We start from the raw sequence: 18,131 nt of genomic DNA, 5'->3' as shown, positions 1-18,131 counted from the left end.
AAATTTATGTGAACGGATATTGTCGTCGCCCCTGTCTGTCGGGTCCACATTTTGTTTGTGGACACTCTACAGGTCACAATTTTTATCCTATTTTGACGAAACTTGAAATATAATGTAGGTTTATATCAAATAGATCTTGGTTCCTATCGATATTGGCATGTATTGGATGGTAACTTCATGAATAATAGCCCCCAATTGTACGAACAATCGCGTTTTATATATACATGTATATAAGGCGCATGGTGTTTGTTGATTAATTTTGGTAAATGCAGAAAATTTATTACCAATAAATATACTGAAGCAAACAAAAATACTTTAAATTACACTTTTGTTTAATTATTGCTGTTTCACATGGCATGGTTTCAATTCTCAGCTTGTATGTGATGAGGGGTAGGGTTGTCCATCCAACCTTGTGGGTTTTCTCTTGGTCCTTGGGTTTACCTCCACTGTTAAAGACCCTTATGCACAGGCGAATAAATGAAACAATATGTTAGTTTCTGTCGAGTGGATGTTAAACCCCATTTCACTCACTATTTATCACCAATTATTTTACATGCCAATTCATTCATGAAACTTCCCTCCAAATTAGAAAAGTAGCCTACTATATTATCTTGCTATGAAATGAGTGTTCTACAGGTATTTTCCCTTATTTATTTAATACTGGACACCGGTTTCTTGGGGGTGAACCTTTGCAGTATGAAATGCAGGTTTCTTAGCAAATGATTTAATTCATATAAATTTTAACATTTATGACAAATTGAGTATATCTCAATTGAATTTTAGTGAAATAAACAAAGAAATCAACAGGTTTGTGTCCTTTGAAAAATAAAAAACAATATTTGATTTTAAATATTCTATTATTTCATAGAACACAAACACAACTCCATGTTATAAATAGATATAGCATTCACTCTAAAAACAACCATACATTCAACAATCATCTCTGTGGGCATGTCTTCCTTGTATGACCTGAAATTATAAATAATAATACACACAATAATATTTTACACTAATTACCAAATTTTACTTAAAGTCGCTGACCATCATCTATATTTTTGGACATACCTAATTTTTCATGGCTCAAATTGATTTGTCAACATTTCTGCTTAACCTAAACACAAAATTCTCATTATCAAACTTAAACATCCAGGTAGCGTTGTAATGAAGCTCCTAGTCTGAGGCCTGAACAAAATTATATATTAGCTCAGATATAGGATAAACAAGTTTCCATTTTTAAGAGAACATACCTTCAACATGACATATTCCACATTTTCTTTTCTTGACACCACCACCACCATCTGTTTGAGGACCAGCCCCACCTTGTCTTTTATAACCCATCTGATTATTCCCAGCTCCACCACCATTTCCTCTTCCCATTCCTGTAAAATAATACATCTTATATTTCACAAGAATAGAACACTGGGAAGAAAATGTGGGACCTCAAGTCAAGTCTCAAGTAATTGCACATCAAGTCTGAGTTGAGTCATAAGTTGCTGACTTTAGTACTAAGGCGAGTCCAATCCCATGTCCTGTTCAAGTTGCCAGTTCATAAAATAAATCAGCAATTCATGGCAGTAAGGCGACTCTAGTCTTGGCTCTTTCAAGTGGTAAGTCGTCACAACTGCCGACCCAAGTTCCCACACATCTCCATAGCGATTGTTAAAATATATCAACAACAAATAAATATGTTTGTAGTTGTAGTTTGTTTAATATCATACAGTAAATTAATTGGGTTGTGAGTGTATCTACAAGGTGGTGATTGCGTCAGTCAATTGGTAAAGGCACTATACTGTCCTGAGTCTGAATTCTAGAGTAGGATGAGAAGAATATTTTTCAAAGCCAGGCTCCCACCTGCCATGTAGTGCCTACTGGGCTAACAAGTAAAGTTTTGGCTAGTTGTTGGGATGGTATGAAAAACCAAGATACACCCATGTACACATTGGCCGCAGATACGTAAAAGAGCCCTTGACAGTTGAAATTTGATGAAGAGTAGGTGGAATTGCCGCTGTGTTAGTCTCATAAGGGCTGATGTGTTGATGTGACATTAAAACTCCATTCAATTCCATCTACAGGAAACAGGACAAGGGAAAGATTTGGGCCATTCGAGCATCTAAAGAAAAACAGAGTACGGGGCAGGGCATAATAAGATGATATTCTATAGAAATTACCTCCCCCTGCATCAGAAGGTTGATCTCCCCACTGAAAAAATCCACAGGATTCAACTCTAGGTTTTGAACAACCATAAAATGGCCGCCCCTTGTTAGGACCATCTTTTTGTACTGTTAAACTACAATAAAATCAATTAAATATTATAAAGAAGAATTCTACTATGTATAGTAAAAGTCAAATAAATTACAGTATTAATATCTGGTTCTCAGACAATCCTTTAAAAACAATCTGATGGGTGAGGAAGGTTTTATTTATTGTATTTGATCTATACGTTTGTTGTTTATTGCTTGCAGTGTCTGTGTGGTTTGTGTGTCCCATTGTCCACAGAATAGTCCAATGGGTTTTGTTTTCGTTAGTGTGGTCAAAGGGTTGTGTGGCTCGATGACTTATCACAAACATCCCATTTCAATCATTTACATTTCCACGGATGAAATCACAGATTTGTAATTCAAATGCCCATGTTGCTCCTTTCATCTTTTTCTATGGAGTATTATCAGAACTAGAGATGCAGGGAACAATGAACTTGAAAGATCTTAAAAATTAAACAGATGAAACGATGAGCCAATTTAAGCCTACTTGATACTTTCAGATTCAACCGAAACGTTTAATAGAGTTACCCACCCTTTAACAAAGGAAAAAAGAAATTACTTTTCTCATTTTTAAAAAAAATAATAAAAACATATCATGTGGCCCTAAGCACCAGAATTGTGTTTCTATGACTTAATCAATGAACTATTGGCAAACAAATAATACCTTTTAGCTGGTAAACCACATGGACATTGAATATTATCACCCAATGAATTATTCCACTGATTGGCTTGTGGTGGTCTGTTATTATAGTTATCTTGTCTATAAATATAAACAAACAATTATATATTTATATGTAATACAACTACATGCACATATATAATGAAATATACTAAGACCCAATGAAAGGAAGTGTTGGAGAGATATAATAAGTCTGAAATGTGATTTTTGGCTTCACAAGATAATCAACAACAACCCACTGAGGTCAGAACAACTTACAGTAAAGTGTTAACAAAAGGGGTGAAAATCAATAGTCAGTATCTTGTGTGTCCACTACTGTCCTCCCTTAGCAGCTACACACGTCATGCAATGTTGCTGTAATGATTATTTAACAATTAAACATACATTATGCAAGAGCTAAATCTGTCTATTGCAGGTCTTTCTTTAGGCCTGAAATGTTATCTAAATTATTAATTAGACATTAATTAACTTATTCAGAAAATAATCAACTCTAGATGGCATCGCTAGCCTGCGATCTTAAGTGGATTGTGAGCCGATTTACTGCATAACTTTCCTTCTCGATTAAACGATTAAATAGATAATCGAGACTATGCTGTTTATCGTACTGACTTTAGTAATGATGACCGAGACTAGGCAGAAATTTCATTCACTTAGTTTTCGGTTCATAGTGGTTCAATTTGAATGAAATTTTCAGCAAATTGCCTTTACGTTATCTAGTTTTTAACTATTATAGTGAGAACTGCCAACTCGTTATTGAATCTCCCATAATGTATCTTTAAGTAAGAAAATTAAATTAAAATATCTATGGTAAATAATCTCCAGACTGGTCAGATTAAAAATAGGTCCATCAAAGATTTTATCAAAGATGATAGTGGCACTGGTTTGATATATTGTTTGCAGGGCATGCCAAATTTTGCAAAGTTTTCTATTCATACTGAACGAAATTGGACAATTTTGGATCGAAATTCTTTTAATGGATTCAACTTTCACAATATTCTGTTTAAAAGGTATTTAGTAATTAAACACATTAAAATAAACACAACAGTTCTATATATATAAAACAATTAGTACTGTATTTTTATACTGTTTAAACAGCATTTGAGTAATGGTTAAAATACACACAACAGTTCTATGGAAAACAATAATTGGCCTCTTGTCATTTTTAAGCACAATACTGATACAGTCAGAAATAATGAAAACATACAGTATATATAAAGTCGTTATTTCTGACTGTATCAGTATTACTATTGTGCTTGAGAATCATTGTAGAAACCTAGCTCCAATTAAAATACAGTAATTGTTGTCCATCAAACTGATGTGCACTATGCACAATATCGTTTGCAAGGTATTCCACATCCAAGGAAATATACCAATATTCATAGTTAAGTGTATAGCATAAATATGTTCAATGTACATATATTGCCTTACTGACTGTACAGTGAACAGTAATCTCACCTGTTAACTGTATAATTGTTATTATTAGTTGTATTACTGACTGTTGTTGTGTTTTCATCTGCCCACAGAAAGAAATTACAACCAGTACCAGTTGGTTTACTACATTTATAGAACTGACGACCTGTTCAAACATTTCAACATTACATATAACATTGGTAATGGATAGCATATTCATACACACTTTTTGTAACAAGAGTAATAAGGAAAACATTTTGTGCATACCTTTTAGGCCACATAAAACCACAACGCTACACACAACTTTAAATATAATCTGTTCAAAACTGTAGTCTCTATCATGTTCAAAAGCCAACTTTTGATAGAGGGACATGGCTGACAGTATAATATTGTCACACTAAAATCTGGGCGTATAAAAATGTCCCCATAAGCTGTTTTATTTGACAATACAGTTTTATCTTGAATCAATTTTAAGTTTACATTTGTACAAATATCTTGGGCACATACCATTATCACAGCAACAAAGTTTGCATATTAAATATTATAAGATTTTTCTGCACTCTGATAACTAAAAACTATAGAGAACATGGTAAATCATATCATTCCTCAACTTCTCAAGCAATGGTTACCAGATTTTATTAACTCTTTTAACCAAATAGAAATTATGGTTAAATGTTTTTCATTGGTGTACCAATCAAACATTCAAATTATTTTTGCAGATGTTTGATGTGTCCAATTAAAACAATCATAGAAATAATTATGACTATGAGCTAGTATTGCTAGTATGTTGATATAGGAAATTGTTATTTTGGGTATGTTCCTGTAAAAAAAAAGATTGCTTGCAAAAGACAAAGTTGTCACTTAAAGGCCCTTTATAGGCCACTTTTACAAATGAAAAAGATTTGTAAGAATCTTGTGCAGTAGATTATAAGTATTAAAATAAATACCTTGATTTGGTCCATCTTTTCTAACAGTAAGTAAAATACCATCATCACCACAATTACACACAATAGCTGAACCATGTCCACCATCACTATTACCACTATTCATATTATTCTGTTGTGATAAATGCAATGCAGGACGTGAATTACCTCCCCTATTCGCAACTGCTTGAGTTGTGTAGTTTTTATTGCCATTATTGCTATTTGATCTATTGAATGTGGTATTTCTGGTAATAGAGTTATTTTGTGATTGTGAATTATTAGTTCGTGTGCTGTTAAAACTAGAATTATTACTTCTTGTACTATTAAAACTATTATAACCACTATCTGGTATACCATTCTGACTTCGTATTGATGTATTCACATTCACTGGATTAGCTAAAAAGAAACAAAATTCACCATAGAAATATTCTGTTAGCAAAGAGTTATTTTAAAATTATTTAGTATCATTGTTACAGACAATTTAAAACTGTAGTGGATGATACTTGGATTGAACTGTTTGTTTGGTTACAATCTAATTAATATTAGATTACAATTTTGAGCATCCCTGTTTTCTGACAGTTGATGCTCTATTTATACCCACCAATCATACTTCATATTGGTAAAACCAATCAGAATCATTCTAAAATTCTCTTTATTCTCTCCATACAGCAACCCTGTATCCAGAAGTTGCTTTCAATAAATGAACCCTGGTTTCAAAGAAAACATGTAAGATGAAAATTCAGCAGCCGTAGATCCAAAATAAACGAAAACTTAACTAACATCTGTCTTTTAATTAGACTGACTCGGCCTATATATATATATTATACCTTGAGTTGGTGCTCTTGTTCTTTGTATATTTAAAACTTCTGATATCATCTCATCACAACCACCAATACATATTAAACTACTAAAAATAGAACAATTGATGAAGTTAATAAAACAGTGATTTAATTATACAAAATAAACTATATAGATCTTTACCTGGTTATCATGTCTGACAGAAAAACTATACCAGTGAAGGGAACGGTACAAAATTCTTTAAAAAAATTTATAAGTAAACAAGCCAACAAACTCTTCTTATCTTTTGTCTTATAGAACCAGCGGCTGCCAGGCAGGATACGCCCACATTTTCGAGAGATGGATAGAGAACAAGCTAAAAAGAAAGTGATTTTTCCTACAATCAAGGGCCATAATTCAGGAAATTACAATTCGATATGTGCAAATATCGAAAGGAACCGAGATCTTTGGGTTATAAACTTACATTTCAAGTTTCAACAAAATCGGATAAAAATTGTGACCTCTATAGGGTCCACAACCTTGATATACCATATTTTTACACTATTTGAGAGCGAGGGGTGGCCATTTTGTCTGTCAGTTTTGGGCCGATTTTCACGAAATTCAAACTCAGCCGTCCTTAGGGTGTAACGGTGATATAATAATACGGTTTTTTAAATTGGATAAAAATTATGACCTCTATAGGGGCTTAGGGTGTAACAGTGATATAATAATACGTTTTTTTAAATCAGATAAAAATTATGACCTCTATAGGGTCCATAAGCTAAAAATTTGATTTTTCGTACAATCAGGGGCCATAATTCAGGAAGTTACGGTCCGATATGCGCGAATATCGGCAGGAACCACGATCTTTGGGTTATAAACTTACATTTCAAGTTTCAACAAAATCGGATAAAAATTGTGACCTCTATAGGGTCCACAACCTTGATATACCATATTTTTACACTATTTGAAAACGAGGGGCGGACATTTTGTCTGTCAGTTTTGGGCCAATTTTCACGAAATTCAAACTCCTTAGGGTGTAACGGTGATATAATAATACGGTTTTTTAAATTGGATAAAAATTATGACCTCTATAGGGGCTACAAGCTAAAAACAAAATTTTTTGTACAATCAGGGGCCATAATTCAAGAAGTTACGTTCCGATATGCGCGAATATCGAAAGGAACCGAGATCTTTGGGTTATAAGCATACATTTCAAGTTTAAACCAAATCGGATAAAAATTGTGACCTCTACAGTGTTCCCAAGCTAAAAACATGATTTTTCGTACAATCAGGGGCCATAATCCATGAAGTTACAGTCCGATACATGCCAATATCGAAAGGAACCAAGATCTTAGGGTGATAAACCTATATTTCAAGTTTCATTGAAATTGGTTAAAAATTGTGACCTGTAGACTGTTCACAAACAATTGTGGATGGACGGACGTCCAGACGCACGGACAGGGGCGACGACAATATACTAAATGCCATTGAAACAAGGTATTCAGACTACACATTAAAATGATATAGCAGGTATTTTATATTGGTTAGCAAAAGAATTAATGAGTGTAAAATTGACACTAACTCTGCCAGCCAAGTTTGAAAATAAATTGAATCTGTTGTTACGCTTGTCATATGGTGGAATTACCTCCACACCCACAAATTGCTGAGGAACATGGGCTTCAACTGGGATACAGACAAAAACATATTATTTTGATGAGCTGTACTTGGTGGCTCAGTGAGTAAGGTGCTGGATCACCAACCGAGAGGTCACAGCTTCATTCCCGGTGTTGGCAGAGAAAATTCCTCTGGATTTTTCCGGCATGGTTTCCCTAGTCAGGGGTGCAGGACAAAGGGCACGGTAAGGAAAAATCCTAGTTTTTCCAAACATCAGAAGTGGGATTTATAGTGAATGTATAATATTTCTTATGGTATAGAGTGTTATATGAATTCATTAATATTACTTACTCTGGTTCTATCATGGGTGGAACTGATCCTCGTTTAAATTTAAATTTCATCTTGTTGATTTGACACTGAAAACATACACAAATACTGACATTGTCTATATATATGTGCGTAAAAATAAATTACAAAGAAATCTGCCACTTTCGGCTTCTGTATACTAAAGCCTTGATTTTTTTTCTCCTAATATAAGCTATAAGGCTCAATGTAAAAAAAAATGCTTACATGTACTAAGTGTAAAAGGGTTATAAAGGAAAATTAACCTAAGTGAAAACTTTATTTATCACCCACCCTGTCACATATTTCATCAACAACATTTGCTTCTAGCACAAAATCTGGCAGCCATATTGCATTTCTACAGTCTGGATATCCCATACATCCAATATAAAAACCTTTTCCATCTTTCTTGGTTTTAAGTACCATATCTTGGTTACAATTAGGACATGTTTTTACTCTTGGTTGTATTTCAGGCATTGGAGCTGAAAGAATGAGTATTTCTTATCAATGTAAATAGAAGAAAATAATACACATAAAAATATGTACAACACGTGAAAGTAACATCAAAAAGATCTTGAGTATAAATGAATCTGTATGAATAGATCATGTTTATGAATTTAATAATGAAATGAAATGGGGTTTAACGTCCTACTGTTTTGCTCCTAAACTTGGCTAATGAAGACGGGCATATGCTATACAGTGTGCTATGAGGGAAATTTTGCCCGGGCAGCGGTGCTACGGCCTACTCTTATATCGAATTCCAACTGTCAAGGGATCTTTTACGTGCACGCCATATGTACACGGGACCTCGGTTTTTCGTCCCATCCGAATGACTAGACAGCTGTCCTTGTCAGGCCCTCCAATTTAATTATGAGGAATTAAAATTTAAATAATACCTTGTGCTGCAGTAAAAGGTCTTGCTTCTCCTAAATACTGAGCAAGGGCTTCATCTAGTCTTGCTGCCTTTAAAATAATATAATGCACACATATAATGGATACCTCTTAAATTTTTCTAAACAAAATTTGAATCTTCGGCAATACAAACACATACTTTGCGTGAAGTCTAAAATCCTCTCACTCACTTAACAGTGTTTTCATCAAACCGCACCAAGTTATCTATCGGAACTAGTTTCAAAATGTCACCCTAGTCGAACACTACGATACACGAATCAAAACTTAGTTTGTGTCTATTAAAAACACATGTGTTTAGAGAAATTATGATACATAAAAACTGCCATAGCACATAAACCATAACGTTATTGGACTTTTTGTAGTACTATGAACATACTTATGGAGTTTAGAATGTTAAGTTATTATTATTATATTATTATAATTCTCTGGTTTTACTTACCTGCTCACATGCCTGAATAAAAACCTGTTTATATTTCTGTATTTGTTCTTGTAAGGCAACTGAAACAAATGAAGAGAAGAGAAATTAATTATTTAACGTCTACACACTTAAACTATGATCACAAAGGAACTACATATCATCCAATCTTATTTCAATTGTGCGTTAGGGTCTTTAGCAGTGGGAGGAAACTGAAGGACCTGGAAGAAATCCCCGAGGTTGGACAGGCAACCCTACTCCTTGTCATGTACAAGCTGAGAAAATGAAACCATGCAACTTGACTCCACAGCAGACCTTATGATCTAAAGAGCATGCGTTAAACATTCGGCCATCACATCCCTCCAACAAATCACGAACAAATCGCAATATGAAAGAGATGAATTCCAACTTATTAGTGATCTACCAGAAAATAATTAATCAATTTCAAAATGACTCTATGATTTTTTGAAAAAACAAATGAAATGGGATTTACTGTTTCATCAAACACAATTCTTCTATCATTTAGAGACAAACATAGAATGGTAATTTTTTCTTTCTATCGTTACATGAGTAATGCAAGGTAGGAGAATATCATAGCACAGCAATTAACGCTTCCCCATACTCTTGTTCAATTTCCAACTGTCTAGGATTATTTTACATGAACAAACAATTTGTCTCATCCAAATGACTCGGCAAACTTTCCTTGTTAGTGAAGGCTGGGCTACAAAAATCTTGAAGGTTCTACTTGGCTGAATCCAAGTCAAAAGGACAGTGTCCTGATCGCTTGACTACCACAAGCCTTTTGTCTTAAAAATAAAGATAAACAAAGAAACTAATAAAAACATCCCTTACTATTTTTGTCTTTTCTACCATCACAAATCCTGGAATGAATTGATATTTGATTTACAAGATATAAGATGTATCTATGTATTATTTTTACTTACGAAACAAAATTAGCATTTGCTTTATTTTGTGACTAAAGATAGAAATGAAATTAAATGGGTTTAACGTCCTACTGTTGACTAAAGATAGCTCAAACAATCTGATTAAAATGCAGATCTATATTGTAGCACTATTGTCGTTGCGACATTGTTTTTAAATTTAATATTTTTGGCAAGTTAGTAATTTCAAACATATTCACATATATAGTGTGCACTAAATCAACTTAGTCTGTAATTGACATATTATTACATAAAAAGAGCTCTTAAACCAAAACAGGTGTCACAATTTACCACCAGAATTACACTTGAGTGGAATTATTCTAATTGCATCATTTGACTTAAAGTAACCAATCATATTGTTAATTGCACAGGTTCAGGGTCATGAACAGGCTTCCTGTGCATGATAAACATGGTTGCTATATAAGATATCTATTTGAACCTTTCAAGACAGGCTTCTATTAGGTTCCAGAGAGCTTACATCTGAGTTCCTAGACAGTCGCGAGGCTGGCTAGGGTAGAGAAATGGTTTTAGCTAGTATTGCTATCTATTATGCTTGTATACCTGTATTCAGCTATATATATATATAAAATATGTAGAAGCAAGAAACTGTAAGAAGTAAATACACAACGTGAAGCAGAAGTAAAGACAGCTAGAGACAAATTCTAGACGATCACAAGGCTACAGAAATATGTAGTAAGAAAAGATGCATGGGTTCTACGTAGGATGTGGCGACCGGTTCCCTTAATCTGCTACAAAAGACCTATGGTGCTACATATTCGATTTGGTGCCGTAACGCAGTTTCGAACTTTAGGGTAAGCAGCAAATTTGGAAGAATACATATTCGATTTGGTGCACGTGACTACGAGATCGAGTAACCTGGAAGAAGATTAGAAGAAAATAGAGTATGCATCACACGTTGGATGTGGGAAGTTCTCCCGACATATTTTCTACATCTAATCAGTGACTGCATAGCACTGCATAGTCTTACATATTCGATTTGGTGCCGTGCTAAAGTTTCGACCTTTGGGGTAAGAAGTCACTTTAGAAGACAAATACATATTTGAAGACGTTAAGAAGAAAACCTGTACAATCCAGCAACAGAAAAAGTCTGGTGGAAAAAATCTGGTGGAGATATTCGAAAAATTGGGTAAATACATTTTGTTTGGAAAATTAAATGTGTTAAATTTGTTTAAAGACCAAATAATATTAATTTAAAGTTAAAATCTGATAAGAAACTAAATATTTAAAATTTAACTGTATAGAGATAAAATTACAGTCATTCATAAGTTTTGATTGATAGGTATATTAAACAATATAATATCACTGGTTAGGTGTGTATATTGCCAGGTTAACATGACCTGTAGTAAATTTGAGTAAAATTTAAGTTAAAGTGAGGGTCTTTAGGGAGTAGGTTTTAAAAATAATAATGATAAGGAAACGGAATAGGGAATAAAGTAAGGAACTAATGTTGTCTTCGGATCGCAGTTAGAACGACGGCAGAGCTAAGGATGAAATTTGTGAGTGATTAACTCTAGTTTCCTAGTTGGCCGTGGTTTCTACTGAGATTCGTTAATTTGTGTTTTTTCGTATATGTGTGGTTAATTAGCTATATAATTTTGAGGCCCTTAGTCCAGGCCTAAGAGTTGTTGTAATTTAACTTTTGATTAAAAAGTTAGGTTATGTTAAAAATCCCATATGGTTCATCTAGGGATGTTGGTTATAGTTTTCCTGGGGAAAAACTAAAATTATTGGCTCGTTAAATTGTGAGATTATCGCAAAGTCATTAATACGAGTTTTATAGGAGGTTAAAGTTAAGAATTCGACACGGTAGATTTTGTCCGTATATAATTTTATGTAATTAAATTTTTGCTTAGAAACGTAATATTAACGTTTAATATATACTGCTAATTGCTTTAAGCTGTCTACATGTACACGAGATGATTAGAATGTGTAATTTGACATTAGGTCAGATTATTATAAACAATAGGTTCTAACATTGTGTTAAATTTGACGTGTGTGAAAGTCACAATATATAGGATATAGTAAACTGTATGTGTATAGACTAATAATCCTGCGGATGAAAGTGCACTCATTCACTTGGGGCATGGTTATAAATTAAATGAAATGGGCTTTCACGTCATACTGTAGGATAAAATGGAATGTCATTCATATACTGGCCATATTTGATTGACATTCTCGATAGTGTTATGTCATACTAATGTTGGAATAAGCTAAAGATCCGGTTTGTTTTAGACATTCAGTGGTGTACGATAACAATATAGTTGTTTTGGTTGGCATGTAAAAAAAGGAAATAGTAGTCAAAACAGAAATTAGAATTGTATAGTGATTAGGTCGAAAGGTCACATTACTGACGGTGAAATATAAAATAACAATGTAGGAATTCTAAAACAGAAACGGAAATTATAAAACATAAACGTAAATTATAAAACATAAACGTAATTATAAAATTGTCCATTACCGGTACTTATCGAGTTAGGTCATGAGGTCAAAGTTAGTTTGAAATTTATAATTAAAGGGACACATCAAAGTTTATTAATAATTAAATAAAGTTTAATTTTAATTAAAAGTAAGATTTACTAATAATTTTTCGAAATAATAATGTTAGACTAATAAATAGCAAAATAAAGTTTTACTAATTTAGGAATAGTTAGTTCTTGGTCTGATGGCAATGACATGTTTGATTGACGGATAAAATTGTACAACCCAATCATACTTAGAAGAAAAAAAAGAAAGTTTCAACTTGATACCATGGTAGCTGAAACAGACCAATACAAATCCAAGAAGAAGAAATGGTTTACCAGTTTACCAAATTGACATTTCCCGAGACAGAATTTAAAGCGAAACCTGAACTTTATAAATATTTCGTGTTGTGTTATAGTGTTTTGAAATTAGGACACTTGAAGATTTTAAAAAGACAATTTGTGTTTTCTGTATTTAGGCTTAGTGAATTTTCATAGGATTTTACAGTGATGAACTTTTTAGAGAACTTTTGCATGCAACTTTTGACTTTTGATTTTTGATTGTTTGTGTTTTTCTTTCATAGCTTGGTTTTATAGTATAGTAATCATTTATATTTGCCTGATGCGTGAATAATTAGTTAGAATATCTATATTTTATATATATTCTTAAAGGGGGAAGAATTGTAGCACTATCGTCATTGCGACATTGTTTTTAAATTTATAGACAAGGAATAGAGAAATAAGATGCCTTTATATTTCATTAATTAATATCTTTGGCAAGTTAGTAATTTCAAACATATTCACATATATAGTGTGCACTAAATCAACTTAGTCTGTAATTGACATATTGTTACATAAAAAGAGCTCTTAAACCAAAACAGGTGTCACAATTTACCACCAGAATTACACGTGAGTGGAATTATTCTAATTGCATCATTTGACTTAAAGTAACCAATCATATCGTTAATTGCACAGGTTCAAGGCCATGAACAGGCTTCCTGTGCATGATAAACGTGGTTGCTATATAAGATATCTATTTGAACCTTTCAAGACAGGCTTCTATTAGGTTCCAGAGAGCTTACATCTGAGTTCCTAGACAGCCGCGAGGCTGGCTAGGGTAGAGAAATGGTTTTAGCTAGTATTGTTATCTATTATGCTTGTAATTGTATACCTGTATTCAGCTATATATATATATAAAATATGTAGAAGCAAACTGTCGCATTGTTATTCCTGGTAAGACAAACGTCTTAAGAAACTGTAAGAAGTAAATACACAACGTGAAGCAGAAGTAAAGACAGCTAGAGACAAATTCTAGACGATCACAAGGCTACAGAAATATGTAGTAAGAAAAGATGCATGGGTTCTACGTAGGATGTGGCGACCGGTTCCCTTAATCCGCTCTCCACGTCAGACAAAAGACCTATGGTGCTACAATATTTCATTGTGATGGCCTCAACTACATGAAGATCAGACCGGTTGTAGTGGGAGGTCACATCAGGGGGTTATAGGAATGGTTTTTCACACTATGACATCCGACATTTGATTAACCAATCAGTGTTGATGTTTCCCGTGGGTATTTGGAAATACAACTTTTGCTTTGACTTCACAGCAAATGTCTACCCACAGTTCTGTGCACTGCACGACAAGAATTCGCAGCAACAGAATGTTTCATTGGCTACTCCCTGACATCAACCAAAACACGGGTTATATAACAGAAATTTAGAACTATAAAAAGCAAAACAAAAGAGGATTTGCGTTTTAATCAGATTGATAGCTCAAATTAGTTATTTAGAGTTTTGCTATCAAACCAAGAAATACATTACATATTCACCCCAAAAGACTATCTTATTCTTACAGAATAAATAGCACCTAATATAATGTTCAAGATATTCTACATAAAATATGTTCTGGTACTTACAGTTTGAGATCATTCTCTAAGTTTGCACGTAGATTAGGTTTAGACATTTCATACCCCATCGAATCATAACCTGTATAAAGACAATAAAATACAGATTACAGGATAGGATCCAATACGTTTAATTCTAACACAATGAAATGGGGTTTAATGTCCTATTTTCTGCACCGACAGGTCTAATGAAGACAGGCAAACAACATGCAGTGTGCAAGGAGGTGCTGGGGCTACAGCCTACTCTTATTTCGAATTCCAACTGTCAAGGGTTCTTTTACTTGCAAGCCAATGTGTACATAGGGCCTCAGTTTTTTGTTCCATCCGAATGACTATACACTGTTCCTTGTCAGGATCTAAACGACCAATAAAATAATAATATAAGTAAAAAAAAACTAGTGACAGTGTAATCAATTTCTTGTTACTTCATTCTTTTTCTAATAGGGTTGGCTAATGTAGCACATATTTTCAAGTGGAGAGTGAGGGGTGGAGAAAGGAAGGGCAGCAGAGAGAGGGTCAGTTGCTAATATACATACATATATCTCAATATAATCTTAATAAAGTATTTCATACAGTAATGGGCATGACTCAATTGTGATAGGGTTTTGCTCACAAAGATTTAAGTGTCCATATTGATGACAGATGATATTGTTTTTTCAAAATTTATATCATATAATTGAGGATTAGGTATTTCTAAAATAAAATAGCAGTACATGCTTTTCCTGTTGCTGATACACTTGTAATATCTGACTGCTAGACAAGAATTACCTTCAACAAGTCCCATGCCTAAATGTCCTGGCACAAATTTACCATCTGGCCTTAAACCAACATAAGATCGACTTTTAATAGTTTCTATATGTTCAGCATGTGTAGCATCAGTACCTATAAAAAGACATTTTCTTAAGTGTTTAAGGTATCAACATTGATCTTAATATCCTTCAATAAATTTTCACAAAAGTATGCAGGTCAATAAAAATTAATGTGCTTCAACGCCACAAACTGGTTAATGAAGATAGTCATAAATCATGCAGTGCACTAATAGTATACGGTAAATTTTTGCCTGTAGAGCAGTGTTTACGGTCAGGCCAACGTGCCCACGGGTGGACCTTGATTATTCATCCCATCTAAGATAGTTATCTACGCCAGGTCCTATGTCCTTTACCACTGACAATGGGAAACCAATTTGGAAGATTCCACTGAACTTTCTTGACCAACACCAGAATCGAACCTGGCTCCTTCATGACAACAGAATTTATAATGATCTTATTTATCAATATGTGACTCGCTACAGCAAAATGAGTCAGAAGTTGTAAGTCATTGTTTTTTTAAGATATGAACAGAAATGTTGAAATATGCTAAACATATCAATGTTAATGATATAACATTAAAGATAAAACTTTAAAAAGCAAATTCAAAAAAAAATTATGTTTATAATATATTTTTATTTGTATTGTAAAACAATGACTTTCAACTTCCATTTCATTTTGCTGTCACAGGTCACATACAATCAAAATATCTTTCTGACATGAGTAAATTATTACTGAAGAAGTAAATCAGTACCAAAATTATTTAAACTTACCAATGCCATGTTTATCCATTAAAGCTATAAGGTCAGCTTCAGTAAGTAATGGTGGTGCTGCAGTTTCACCACTGATCAACTAAAACAGAACAAAATATCAACAATATTACTCATTTCAATCACAATTGGTCATCTTTTTACAGATTGAAAGACATAAATAATATTCAAATTTTAAACAATGTAAATATTGAATATTTCAGTTCCTGGAAGAAAATTGAGGAAAGTGATATATCAATACCAGTACATCCCTGAACTAACCGAACCTACGTTTCCTTGGATCGCCTCAAACCTGCGAGATGACAGTGATATGGTGGTTTGAATGGATGAAGGAGCTAACTGAGGTCATAAATCAATCGGTTAAAGAAATCTCCTCTAAATTCTGTAGTTCTTGGGGAAATTCAATTTAAAGACCTAGAAAAAATATCAGAAGTAACATTCTCATAATTATTTTCTAATAAAGTTTAAATTACCTCAATTGATGATGGTTCAAATTTATCACCAATATTATATACTGGAATTTCCTATAAAATAAACATTTAAACTGAGAGAGAGAAATCGGGTTTAATGGTCACTCAAAACAAATCACTGGTATGTCATTTCAGGACTAACATTTCAATAATTCGCTTACATACAGGGGTCTTTGGCAATGGGAAGAGACTGGAGGACCTAGAGAAAACCCCACAAGGAAATCCTACTCCTTGTCACATACAAGCTGGGAATCGAAATTACACCAGTTACTCAATAACAGACCTTATGATCTAAAGCGTACATGTTAGACCACTCAGCCACCCCAATTACAAAAGGCCATTGAAACAGAGGACAATAAACCTTGATTACCATCATTGATTGATGATCTTATATGTAAGTATCTTAAATATTTAATTACCTTTGCATTCCATTTTTCATATGGATAAACTTCTAAATAATTCTTAGCTATTATCATGAGTCCCGATGCAGTAAACTAAAATTAGATAATATATAATTAATTTTTATATGGTAAAATTTGAAACCAAGATACATCTGGCCAAAATCTTTGAGAATTGCATTCATCTTTACAAATGTTCTTGAAAAAGACAATTTTTGCCACTCAGTTGGCAATATAAATGCTTGGCTGAAATAACGATATTTAATTTATTAAAACATAATGAATATTATTTTTAAATACTTTTAAAAAGAGAGAGAATGAAATGGGTTTTTTAAAAAAGAGAGAAAGAAATGGGGTTTCACGTTAACTCGACATAATCTAGGTTACTAACAGGCGATCCTCTTCTTTGTCACATCCAAGTAGAGATCAAAAACAATGCTAAGGGCAGATTTTATGATCTAAAGTTCATGCATTAAACCATTCAGCTAACAAACCCCAAATGCTTTAAGGAAAAAACACCTAAAAATAATAGTATATTTGTATGTGTAATATACTGTGAACAAACATCAATATCATTTACTTCTTCCTATCCATTTACCTTTTCGTCTGCTATTTCAATATCAACCGTTGTTTCAAAGCCTTGCGCATCTTGAGAAACACAAGCCAGAAAATGACGCACTATGAATTCATACACTTTCTGTTCATTTCCCTGAAAAAATTATTACATTGTAAAATTATATTATGATAGTTATCCTGGAGTACAGTTACATGTACCAGTAAAAATATATTTTACCTGTAAAGAAGCTGTATATCTAATGTTTTATCTATATTATTATTATTATTATTATTGAATGTTATCTGTAAAGTAGCTGTATATTGAATGTTTTACCTGTAAAGTAGCTGCCTATTAAATGTTATAACTGTAAAATAGCTGTATATTGAATGTTTTACCTGTCAAATAGCTGTATATTAAATTTATACCTGTAAAATAGCTGTATATTGGATGTTTTACCTGTCAGGTAGTTGT

At 33.2% G+C, this 18,131-nt stretch overlaps 1 protein-coding gene across 2 annotated transcripts in view; it reads right to left on the bottom strand.

Annotated features, from left to right (window-relative positions):
• Positions 1-46: 46 nt before the first annotated feature.
• The window catches only part of LOC126811439 (DNA topoisomerase 3-alpha), a 28,770-nt gene continuing 10,685 nt past the window's right edge, over positions 47-18,131 (bottom strand). For both annotated transcript variants that reach the window (XM_050537045.2, XM_050537046.2), the window contains exons 13-30: positions 17,703-17,813; positions 17,126-17,200; positions 16,710-16,760; positions 16,240-16,318; positions 15,429-15,542; positions 14,673-14,742; positions 10,186-10,214; positions 9,358-9,416; positions 8,903-8,969; positions 8,301-8,488; positions 8,016-8,080; positions 6,098-6,177; positions 5,295-5,666; positions 4,393-4,513; positions 2,923-3,018; positions 2,169-2,287; positions 1,248-1,379; positions 47-969 (exon numbers count right to left, since the gene is read on the bottom strand). In XM_050537045.2, the coding sequence (XP_050393002.2) occupies positions 938-969; positions 1,248-1,379; positions 2,169-2,287; positions 2,923-3,018; positions 4,393-4,513; positions 5,295-5,666; positions 6,098-6,177; positions 8,016-8,080; positions 8,301-8,488; positions 8,903-8,969; positions 9,358-9,416; positions 10,186-10,214; positions 14,673-14,742; positions 15,429-15,542; positions 16,240-16,318; positions 16,710-16,760; positions 17,126-17,200; positions 17,703-17,813 (1,860 nt within the window). In that variant the 3' untranslated portion in view covers positions 47-937. The remainder of the gene's footprint in view (positions 970-1,247; positions 1,380-2,168; positions 2,288-2,922; positions 3,019-4,392; positions 4,514-5,294; positions 5,667-6,097; positions 6,178-8,015; positions 8,081-8,300; positions 8,489-8,902; positions 8,970-9,357; positions 9,417-10,185; positions 10,215-14,672; positions 14,743-15,428; positions 15,543-16,239; positions 16,319-16,709; positions 16,761-17,125; positions 17,201-17,702; positions 17,814-18,131) is intronic.

This window comes from Patella vulgata, chromosome 2 (assembly GCF_932274485.2).
Source record: "Patella vulgata chromosome 2, xgPatVulg1.2, whole genome shotgun sequence".
NCBI lineage: Eukaryota > Metazoa > Mollusca > Gastropoda > Patellidae > Patella > Patella vulgata.
Note: the sequence above shows the minus strand (reverse complement) of the source record. Positions and strands in the feature narration are given on the sequence as shown.